Source organism: Acyrthosiphon pisum, chromosome X (assembly GCF_005508785.2).
Source record: "Acyrthosiphon pisum isolate AL4f chromosome X, pea_aphid_22Mar2018_4r6ur, whole genome shotgun sequence".
NCBI classification, from domain to species: Eukaryota; Metazoa; Arthropoda; class Insecta; order Hemiptera; family Aphididae; genus Acyrthosiphon; species Acyrthosiphon pisum.
Window position 1 is genome coordinate 130,987,017 of NC_042493.1, and position 12,657 is coordinate 130,999,673.

General features: G+C 30.3%; 1 protein-coding gene and 1 long non-coding RNA gene across 2 annotated transcripts; one reads left to right on the plus strand and one right to left on the minus strand.

Annotated features, from left to right (window-relative positions):
- Window positions 1-1,195: 1,195 nt before the first annotated feature.
- Window positions 1,196-2,322, minus strand: LOC107884208. The gene is made up of 3 exons (XR_003838732.1): window positions 2,128-2,322; window positions 1,890-2,025; window positions 1,196-1,792 (listed from the first exon to the last, which is right to left on the minus strand). It is a non-coding gene; the product is annotated as an uncharacterized LOC107884208 (long non-coding RNA).
- A 4,041-nt stretch (window positions 2,323-6,363) lies between these two features.
- Window positions 6,364-7,007, plus strand: LOC115033254. The gene is made up of 3 exons (XM_029485518.1): window positions 6,364-6,446; window positions 6,546-6,739; window positions 6,815-7,007. Exons 1-3 carry the CDS (start codon window positions 6,387-6,389, stop codon window positions 7,005-7,007), a joined length of 447 nt encoding a protein of 148 aa, XP_029341378.1. The 5' UTR covers window positions 6,364-6,386.
- The last annotated feature ends 5,650 nt before the right edge of the window (window positions 7,008-12,657 follow it).

Here is a 12,657-nt window from a genome sequence, read left to right on the forward strand (position 1 = left end):
ACTATTATATACACTTTATGTGTTAGCCATGTAGGTACATTGTTAATGACTTAATGTTATACATGAACAAAATGTATAAGTATTAATTCCTAGGATTATTAATAATATTGTTGATAATTATCTTAATATTTCGGAATCGTAAATACATTTTATTGATTTTTAATTTTTCTTGAATAATTAGCTCCTAGTTTTTTTCATACACTACAATCATAATTTATTTGAATAAATTGGAAAGTAACACATTATTCCATAGAAATTACTTGTAAAAAGTTACAATTGCGTTATATTTCAAAAAAAAAAATAAAGTCATTACTACAATGTTACTCCAAAAGAAATTTGTTACAGTAATTTGTAATTTGCATTACATTTCTACCCTACATTGTAAACATAAAATATTCTATAAAACCTTAAAAGACATACTCAATTATACTCAATTATAATGCAATCAAACTAAATTTACAAAGATGTGCAATACATAAAACAACGTTAATAACATACCAACTATGAAATATATTATTACTATTTACAATGTAAAAACAAATATTTTTTTTCTCATAACTTAGTTTTGACATTAAAAAGTGAAAATCTATAAACTATGTGGGTATTAATAATAATGATGTTAGTAGCATACAAAAAATAAAATTTAAAAAAATATTAATAATTAGAATATATAAAGAAAAGAATTCTGCGATTCATGAAAAAAAAAATAAATAAACAGATAGGTTAAGATCTGAGCTTTAGAATTGATTTTTTCATACATTCTTAGCTAAAAATAGACTTTAATATATTTTTTTTAATGTTCACACACTTTTATTTTAAACCACCCAATCTCATAAATTTAAATTCTTACCTATACTCCTTTTCAAAAGAGAATATACCGCTCGACGACCAATTTATGCCCGGCGGCGGGCATTTACCACCCATTTCCTATTGTTAGTGTGGTCACGTGTTTCTCAGCGCATCAATTGAATCATTTAACATGCATGAAAGTGGTATATTCTCTGGAAGTTTATTAAAATTGTGGGTTTCTGTTGTATTTTATTAAAAATTATAAATATTTTCTAAATAATATGTGAAATACAAATTTTTGCCAATATATTATAAGAGGTTATGGGATTTATTTTGTTTTATAGCAGAAAAACATTTTTAGGTATTGCACAATCAAAATTAGAATAAATCAAAGTTACTCATAAAATAAATAAATACATTCTGTATTTCTAATACAATATTTTAGTGTTTTGAATTACGGTATACATCAGTGTTTAAACTCTCGTGATTTTTTCAATATTTTAATTTCAAAGCTAGTTATACAATATAAAAACGTAAACATTTTTATAACTCGCTTTAAGGTTAAAATCACTAAACTAAACTGTATTGGAAAATTTGCAGATCATTAGTTTAGAACATGTAAAAAAGTGACATTATTTGACTATCATCCTAGTTAATGTCTTCAATTTTTGAAATTTAAACACATTATAATAAATTACAAATTTGGAATGCAAATAAAAATTATATAATGCATTAATATGCTTACATATGACATATTTAAACACCGGTAATAGTGTAGGTGTGTGTGGTACATATAAAATAGTATATTATGTTATAATTATTCTTGCCGATTACAAAGGGTTCGTTGAAATTGGCAAAATGAAATAAAATAAATATTCTTCTTCATCATGGCGGCCGTATCTGTGCCAGTCCATGTACAACATTTAGACATTTCGTGCTGCATTAATTATAGGCATTAGGCGGTTGTGTGTGGCCTGTGTGACACTCATTGAAGCCATTTGAACTATTTAAATAATAATACAATAACGTTAGGTATTTTTTAACTAATATTTATATTGTAAATATTTTATTATTGAAACTAACTGACTGACACAATTTACCTAAATGCCTCTGCATAAATATTCATCGACAGTGTGGACTTGAATACAAACACGTATAAGCTTTACCACGGATAGACATATGCACTGAAGACGAAAGCTGGTGACTGGTTCAGCCTTTGAGCATATGCGTGCACACCTTCAACAATTTATAAATCAGTAAACATTTAAAGTATGTAAGTTACAATACTATGTAGTTAATAAATACATTAAAAAAATTCAATCAATGAATAATTATTACATATTTGTATACTTGGATTTTGTACATGGTCTGAGAACTTAGATCTGAGCAAGTCACAAAACCCAATAAAATGGAGTATATCTGATATTGAAAATACTCGAATCAACAAACCCAGCCATAATAACAAAGTTTTGATGATTTGGGTCTCCAAAGTCTTGAAAAACGTGTCCTGCAGTGGCCAAACATTGGCTATCAATTAATCTATAAAATAAATAGAGATAAGTCACCCAGGTTTATATAAATACAATATCATACATCATAAATTACCTATATATTATGATTGCTTACATACACCATACGCATAAATGTGTACATACATTTGGTTTTTGTTGTAATTTTCTTCGGCCGCTTTTGTTGGTTGATCAATTGGCATTAGGAGCCATGGACGTAAAGAATAACCAGAATTGCCTATCAAATTATATAAAAAAGTTATTGTTTATTATATTGTTCCAATTAGTTTTTTATCAACTGGTTGTATCAAATAACCCCTTTATGCCATGGGAAAGTTGATAATATGTATATCTTCCTAGTAGGTACACAAATTATTATGGTTAGCTAGTATTATTAAATAAAACTTACCTAATAAAAAATTGTCACTGTAATTATGTGTATGTAGTTCTTCGAGCATAATTGAATCATTGATGTTGTTGTATATATGAACATTGTGAGTACTTCCAGGGGAAACAGTGTGTTTACGTTCAGTGCTTGAATCACATACCTATATTTAAAACAGAGCATTATTTAGTTACTTTGGAAACATAATTTATGATTTACTCATAGACCTTATACTAATAGACGGAACGTGGTTGTAGTTCCGGTGTCCAAGCGTAACGGTGTTGATCAAGGTAGTACAACGTATACAGCACATACGCACTAGATGATACAATGATACAATACTCTGTATATTACTGTATATAATATATATATATCACTGTAACGCAAACCGCACCACCCACCCGCAACCCGCCTGGATGTTCCGTCTATTAGTAAAAGGTCTATGGATTTACTTGTAATTTTATAATAGCCTACTTACTGGCTGAAACATCAATTGAATGGTAATTCTTGCGGTTGACACACATATATTCCGGATATTGATTTACAATAAGATTCAAATTTTTTTGAAGAAGATACAATGTGGGTAAAATCCAATTTTTCTATAAAACCTGCACAGTTTTAACAAAGTTAGTTTCAAACAGCACATAATCTTTCATAATGTACATTTTTAATTTAACATACTGTACGTTACGGACTCCATCAAGCTCTTGAATATTGATAGGAAATTTTACCCCAGTGTTAAAAAATTTGGGTTGGTTCAAAGCAGCAACTATTTTTCTTGTACATCTCGATACCTACAGATGACTGTGACAAATTCATTAATTGACTATTTTCAACTGACGTTTGTTACGACTCAGTAGCAAAACATATACTAAAACCCGAGCTAAAACCTAAAAAAAAAAATTATTATTAGCAATTAGAGTTCAAATGATATTAAAGATCGAATCCAGTTTAGCGCTCACACAAATTTTTCAATTCTTCTTTTCCGAATCCCGTGTATTGTAAACTTAAATTAAAAAAATTGAATGTGCACTACTTCAACTAGATTAATAATTATACATTTTTACTTTACTTTTGTTTGGATATCAATAGAAGACATTCGGGTATCAACTACAGTGTATGACTTTAATATATCAATCAAATACCACGTAATTTCTTTTGATAGCCGAAAATTCTTCACAAACAGTTTATCCTTGAAAATTGTTTCTTAATTCGATGTCATTTATTTGTTCATTTATATTAACGAAAAAATAGGCCGTCAAATCAAAATCCATTGCACACGCCACACATTATAACGTTATAACTTTAGTACATAGGACATTTTTATAACTTGAACTGTACGAACTTCTAAGATAGAGAGTCTGTCGTCAGTCGCGCAACACGGTGTACTATCAGCTTGAATGTTGAACAATCATTGTTGTCATGACAAAATAAACTATTTTGTCATGATTGTTGTAACTTGGAAGTCCTTATCAAATACCATTACCGGGCTACCGGCTGGCAGCTGCCGCAAACACGCACTACACCGCAGTGCAGCCACCAGTCACCACAATAACATTTAATACAATATTATAATATTATATTTTAATACAATATTAAAACTGTTGTTACGTGCGTATTAATTACGTAGGTAAACATAAAATATATAGCCATACAGGTATTATTAAATATATAAATATATTATTGAAACTACGCTTCTTATGGGAGCCTGAAGTTCAACGAAGAAATACGAGAGACAGTCACAGCCCGCTTACACGAATTAAGATATATATTAGGTATATCTTAATTCGTGCCCGCTGCTGAGCTCAGATTAATTCTGTGGCGCAGAGCTAGGAAAATATCACGTCCGTGATCATACCATAATCTTGGTCATGAACATATATACTGTTATGGTATATACTGATCTTGGTTCATCGGACTATAGTACGAACATTGCAGCTTGGCATTAGTATTATCAATATCTGTATTCCGTGGTCACCGTTCATCATCTTTCCGAATTCAGTTCCAGGTGACGTGTTGATTTTCGTTCCTTTTTGTCAAATACGTAAATTTACGTAAAAACAATTAGTTATGATCATAACTTTTGGACGGTCAGATCCTTCGGTTATGTAGGTACCTACCTGTGTAACATAATTATATTTTAGAAATAAAATGATTTATTGATTTTTGAGCTGTAAGGAAACATCACATTTCAAGGTACAAATTTGACCTTATATAATTTACCGAAGACAAAAATATAACGAAAAATATCAAATTCTGGTAAATATTCATTAATATTTTTACTTTTGTCGTATATTAAAAGAACGTAACAGTGGTGGTATTTATTGTCTCCGTCTTACCAGTGCGTAACATAGTAAATTTATGCTCAGTATATTCACCTATCATGAAACTTGATGGTAAGAACATTATCTGGGTTTGTACGTTGATTTTTTTCCATTGTTCAGTTTTTAAGTGAGTTGAGCATTTTTAATTTATGGTATATTATATACGCATAACTTGCTAAAAAATTGAACTAACTTAAAAAATCAACACCCAAACACAGATAATATTCTTACCACCAAGTTTCATAATGGGTCAATTTACTCGAATTTTTAAATTAACAAAGCTACACGTGTTCTGCTGAGCGTACATTTGCTATGTTACGCACTTGTAAGACGGAGACAACAAATACAAGTACTACGTCCTCTTAAGTATAATATATTTAACTATTTAAATCCGTATATGGGGTATCTATTGCCAATGTACTTTTTCTACCATAAAATAGTCAGCAAATCAGCTCTTTTTTTTCTTGCTTTAATGCAGTAATTTTTTTGTGATGATGCTAACTTTATCAATCCATTATTTTAATATTCATGTCTCCACGACCATGGTATAACATGCCTCTTTTATAATCAAATATAATATAATCTAATCAACTTGTTCTAGGTTTTATATATCGACTCTTTCTTATACAGTTGCAGAGGGCACATAATACCTATACTAATTGTTTAACAGTATCTGGTGAAAATTGTATTGCTTTTCTAAACAGTTTAAAACGACTTATCATCATGCCATATGCATTCTTGACTATTCGTCTAGCTTGGCAATAGCAATAGTTGTATATTTTTTCCTTTGAAAAATGGTTTCATCAAATAAGTGTTCAGTGGAAACACTTCATCACGAGGGGTGAACACCTTGGGGGTAATCAGTGTATAAGGTGATGGTAATCATGGGTATTCATGGGTAACCATAGGTAATCATAGGTAATCTTTGTAGTAAATCATGGGTAATCATTGAAATTAGTAATCTGGTGTTTACCCCTCGCGTCATCATCTATCATAACAGTTTTAACTGGATTATTTAATTTTTTATTTGATAATATTTTAGGGCTGAGTTATATAATTTCTGTAACTGGTTTAATTGATTTAACTGCTAGTTTTTCCGTTCTTGGTATTCTAGATTTATTTTATACTGAATTTAACATGATAATATTCCACTTAAAAATAGTTTAAAGTGATAGAGCATTATTTGTGTTACAATGTTTATACATTATTTGTTGAATTGAAATTTTAAAATGTACATATTTGAATATACCAAATAGGAATTGTTTATAATATTGGTTTCATTATTGTCAGGTACTTAAGTATAGTTACCTAATATAATTCACATAATTTAATAATTTAATTTACATTTTCTAGTCTATTGTAAGGTACTGCAGACGGAGCATGAATAGTATATTCAATCTCTTCAAATCCAGTCCTGAGGCTGCTAAAATATTGCGCATGGTAATTTTTATCAATAACAGATTACTGAAATGAATAAAAATATTTGAAATAGTATAGGAACTTATAAATTTTAAAGTTTTACAAACATTTCTGTTATAGATCTTAGCCTTACCTCATTTGCCAGCAGAAGTGAATCCCAGTTGCAGGTTCACAATTTTTGACGGATTCAGGGTGGTTGTTGAATTTGCCAACCAACATCCAAACATTTCTCAACGTTTGGAGATTTTTCTCTTGGGTTATGTTCAAGATTTTTGGCTAATACAAATTGGCGCTTCATCTATAAGTGTCTACGGGTATGCGAATTACATAAACAAAATAAAAAATAGAAATAAACTACCAAATATTTTTAAAATACATACACTTTTTAGTTCTGATGTCCGCACCAACAATTATTTGGAGTCATTTCATGCAACACTGCTAAACCAAATGGGAAAACATACAAATATTTGGGAATTTTTGCGTAAAATCAATTTTGTAAAACTATATTTGTTTGGAAATTGGAAGTCTGATCTAACTATCTACCTAACCTATGGGTTTGTATTTATTTGTTTAGTGCTGTGAATTAAAGGTTATGATTTAAGGTGGTTGGTTAAAATATGTTAAATAATAATAAGTAGGTGATAAAATATTTTATTTTTATTCTAGAAAAACTGTTGCTGATTGAAAATCAGTTCTATATTGAAATGGACCAAGTTCGAAGAAACCTAACAGTAAATAAATGATTTCATTTTATTTTAAATGTATATACGATACACCTAACTATATATTCATGGTTTTTTGTTATTTTTAAATGTTAAGGTTAGAAATCATACGTCCAGAGTAGACAGAGCAGTTGCAACACGTAGAATAGGGGATTATATTAATATATTAAATGAGGATGGGAACCTCTTAATGTTTCTTCAAAGAGCAGGCCATATGATGGACGGTTATCTTCATGGGCAAGTTGGCCCACAGCACGATTAAAGATAGTATGGTTGCACAACGAACCATAATAAAGTGATGCTTCGAGTTTCCTTGTTATCACAACGATTAGTGGAACCGAGCATTGGCGCTCCAAGCGTTTAAATATTGAATCATATATATAAATCATATAATTTGTATGCCTAGTAGTGGCTAGTACTTAATTTTTAAGCTATCAGCGCTAGTAAAAGCTTCAAGAGTATCGTTGATAATAAAAGAAACTATGAGCATCATTAAATTGTTCCTTATCATAGCTTGTTGGGCAACCATACTATCTTTAATCGTGGCCCACAGCCATAGTTCACCTGATAAATTATTATTACTTATTATTAACATTATTTATAACATATTAACATTTTATGACAATTTTATTGCATTATTTATTATTACATTTTTTAACAATTGAATAACCTATTTATAATATTTATATTTGTTGACAATTTAATTATTTATTTTATATAATTATCTACATTTTTTAATATTTATTTTAGAATCATCGAGTAGCGATGAATTTATTGGTTTTACAATGATTATGTGTTTTATTGTCAATAAGCATAATTTAAAAAAATTTTATTACCTATTACTATAATTATTATTATTAACATTTAATATACTAACATATTATTATGACAATTTTATTGTATTATTTATGCTCATATTTTTTTAACAATTGAATTACCCATTTATTTTATATTATTACATTTTTCAATATTTATTGGATAACATGTTTTATAAGTTGTTCGATGATTATGTGTTATAATACCTTACCGTAGAAAAAAACTTCAGAAGTTACTTGATACTTGTTAGTACTTTCAGCTTTGATCAGGGGCTTGCTCAGAAAATTTATGTGAGGAGGGGGTTTTCAAGTAAAATTGAAGGAGCTAGTCGTTTACCTAACGACTATTTTTTAATTTTGTTTTTTAATCAACATAAAATTTGATTATTTATAGATTTAATTATTATACTGCTATAATACAGAAACCATTATACTAATATACAATATACATCCAAATATTAAAGAACAAAATCAGTTTTCTTGATTTTTTGCTCAATTCATTTAAAACTTCTTCTGATGTTAGTCGAATTTCTTTATGAACAGCTAACATAGCTAAGCTATTAAGTCGAGTCTAAAACCAAAAAAATGTTAAAAAAATTGATATCAATTTTTATTTTAATATCCAGAAAATACCTCAGTCATTGTGTTTCGTAGATAAGATTTCAATCTTTAGAGACAAGAAAAAGTTCTCTCGGGGTGGATGTTGAAACAGGTAAAGTGCATAGTATTTTTAATAGAAAATGTATATTGGGAAATATTTCTTTATCACACTGTCTCAACGCTTTTAAACAATTTTTTGGATATTTTACATGCTTAATAAGTTTGGTATACCATATTTGTAGTTCAGCATTGAGCTTTTAACTTTTAGCTTATCAGTATCGAGGTAAAATTCAACAAGTTCATCAAAGTTTTCTGAATAAGTTCCAGAAAATAAACACTGAAAGTCTAAAAAACAAATTTATATTTTGAGTACCTATTAAAAGCATATTAAAAGTATCGGCCACTGCGGGGCAGTGTACATATTCGAAGTTGGAAGCATTTAACGATAAAATACGAATTGGAAATTCGACAAGTACATTATAAAGATGCATTATTTGTTTTATAATGAAAAATATAAATAATATGGTCAATGGGGGGGGGGGGGGGGGTTGAACCCCGTGAGCATGCCCCTGGCTTTGATATTTGTAGGTTGTAGTGTTGATATGTTGTACACATGGTTTTTTTTCAGTAGTGTTTGGGCCGCATTACAATAGTTAAACTTGAGTTAATCCGCTGAATAATAGAGTAACGTTTTACAAAATAAGTTTTGATATTTAGTTCTTATAGTCGGTCACTCTGATTGTCTGAGTAAAAATTGGTTATCATTTGTCGGAGAACGGCCCTCGTCCGATTACGACACGTCATTGAACGGTGCTGTCAGTGCACCGACCGCCGTCGATAACACACCGCGGTACCCGCCTTGCCATTGCCCGTCGGACACTGCACCGTTTGCCACGTCGTGTGGTTGTGGTAGTGATACGGGGGATTAGTGTATTAAACAAGTTACCGTTACGTCACGTGACCAAACGTCGTTGTTGTTGTACCGGTAATTTATTGTCGTCGACGCTGCGTTCCGCGGTACCCGCATTGACCGCCGTCGATAACCCTTCGCGGTACCCACCCGACCTACCATCCGATTACGATTCTGTGGTATTTATTGTTGTCACCGCTCTCCGACGTCGCGGTACACACCCTCCCTATCGACGCATTGATTCTATTTCGCATTACCCGCGTTAACCGCCGCCGATAGCGCACCACGGTACCTGCCGGTCCTATCGCCGCGGCACTCGCGAAACAGGTTGAAACCTGTCGTCTTCATTACCGTCGCCGCGGTGCATGCCTATGTTATGAGTGCTTAGAGCCTAAGGGCCAGTTGCACCGTCTCTGATTTAAGTTAACCGGAGTTTAATCGGCCGAATTTGCCCGGTTAAATATCTGTTATCAGCTGATTAAGCTGATGAAGTTTAACCGTAGACGGTGCAACTGGCCCTTAGAGTGCCTTGATAGACAGAGTGTGGCCATATGAACTGATAAGGAAATTGTCCGCCATTAGTTGGCTAATAAATGAATAGCTCTTACGTGATATTATATGACACTGTATTTCATAGATTGTTTTTTATAACTTTCTCAATGATGTCTTACTTTGATCAAACTTATAAATAGATTTTCAATATTTTCTTTAGTTTAATAATTTTCGTGTAGAGGAATATACTATTATTTATCTGAATTTGTGTAATAAAATTTAATACATTAATGGTTTAATGTTTACCAATAAAAATAAATACTTACTCATAAACTAATCTAGTAGGTAACCAATACTATTAATTGTTATATATAGGTATATTATTTATTCTAGTCATCAAGTTTCTCTAATGTTGCTCCGATGACCGTACGTCGTCGTACCTACTTTGACGAATACGTTTTAAACCGTTTACGTCGACATCGCTATTCAATCACCTGCACTTAAACTATTCACGGAGGATAGCCATCGCTGACAAGGACCCACATCTAGGACGACGTGGACACCACCTCGCCCGATCGTCACATTCCGATTCATCGCCGTCACCACACACCGGTGACATAAAGCCGGTCGTCGCTGGTCACGGTAATTACTCATCCATCAATATAACCCCCGTGGAATCAACGTGAGTCTTGATTGTATAAATTGTTATTAAACAAATATAATAGACATTGCTGTGACTCGAAGAGTACATGTTAAGAAAAGAATACATTGTAAACTTGAAATGAATATCTTTTATGTAAAGCGAGAATAAAAGCACAAATTCAATTACCAAAAACCATCGTGTTTTTTGTTCTTACACTATTTTAGGATGACAAATTATATAGGTATCATCACAGCATTTTGATACGCATCCTCCGCTCTTTACTTCGCCTATATCGTGGTTCTCCACTTCTTATTGGCCGTCAATCATATACATACATAATTTATAACATAGAACAAAATCAACCAATGGGAAGTAGATAACTATGATATAGGCCGGAGGTGAAAAAGATGCGTATGTACTGCGCAAAAGCAGTACAACTGTGATGATGTCTATATAATTTGTCATGATTTTAGGGCTCAGTTTTATAATTTCTGTAACTGGTTTAATTGATTTAACTGGTAGTTTTTCCATTCTTGGTATTCTAGATTTATTTTATACTGAATGTAACATGATAATATTCCACTTAAAAATAGTTTAAAGTGATAGAGCATTATTTGTGTTACAATGTTTATAAATTATTTGTTGAATTGCAATTTTAAAATGTACATACCAAATAGGAATTAATGTTTGTTAATTAAAGATAATATTTTTGTTAATATATTATTATTTAATATTGCATTTTAGGTAATAAATTCAACTGTAAGCACAATTACAATGTCACAAGAAGACCTACCTCTCTTTCCAACACACGCCGAGTTCAACACAGTTCAAATACATATTAAAGATATTCTGTCTACACAATAAATAAATGAAACCTTTCTCAAAGTACTTCATAAGATATCACGTGAAAGTATAAACCCCTATTCATTTAGTATGGCTTAGTATCAAGTCAACATTTTTTTTTTTTTTATCTTAAGCAATTCTGACAGAGTGTGATGAAAATATGAAATATTTCAAAGTACAAAGCTGGATATTTTATCATCAGCCGAAGAATTAAAATCTAAAAAACAACAAAAAATGTCATATTCTAGTTTAGATTCTGGTAAATATTTAATTCATTATTTTATATTGAGTATATAATACAAGGTATAACAGAAAGACTTGACTAAAAAAAAAAAAATGTATGATTCTTAAACGTATGACAAAAATTGTTAAAATTATGTGATTAGTAAATAGTTTAAGAAATATACCCATGTTAGCAAATTTCCAAAAATAATATTTTTAAAAAAGTTATTGCGTTCCAGATTAATTTAATCGAAAAAATATTGATATTTTAAAAAATTCTAAAAAATAAACTACTTGCTTTAGATACATTTTTTTACCATCCAGATCATTCTTATAATCTGATTCACAAATTGACTATTTTGAATTTATTCAAAACAATTTAAATTTTTTTATTTTTGGTATTACATTTTTTTTTTATTACACGTGTAGCGCTATAATATATATATAAAAAAAGTTTAAAAATATTGTTTAGAACAAAAGTTATTCCAAAAGTCAGTTCTGTCTGTTACACCCTGTATATTAAAGACAGTATAGGTGGTATGTGAGGTACACTTCTTACTTTTTTTTTTTTTTTATCGATGTAGGTAAAACGATTATACATAATACATTTTGGCATTTGTCTGGATTTCTTTTATTACGTCTTATACTATATGATATATTGTTAATAATATTTACTATCCTATGATAGTTAAAATCATATCCTACCATCCTATGTTATGTATATGTCATATATGTGATGTCTTCTTTGAAAAGATAATGCGACCAAATTATACAATATTTCTATTTGAATTTAATTTGAAATACATTTTTTTTAGAAGAGAAAAGTCAAATATACAATTTTTGCTGTACAACAAAGGTCTTTTAAATCTGGTAAGTATTTAAATCAATAGTTCTAAGAAACCATGTATTTTAATGTTTAATTTTACACCAAATTGTACTAGGTTTTGATCTAACACCAGTGAAGATATGAAAATTCTGAAGTACC

Bases quoted from the DNA above. Each gene is read 5' to 3' on its own strand.
- LOC115033254 (XM_029485518.1), top strand. From the start codon at position 6,387: ATGAATAGTATATTCAATCTCTTCAAATCCAGTCCTGAGGCTGCTAAA. The intron at 6,447-6,545 runs GTAATTTTTATC...TTTCTGTTATAG, and splicing joins CTGCTAAAATATTGCGCATG to ATCTTAGCCTTACCTCATTT. The intron at 6,740-6,814 runs GTATGCGAATTA...TACACTTTTTAG, and splicing joins TCATCTATAAGTGTCTACGG to TTCTGATGTCCGCACCAACA.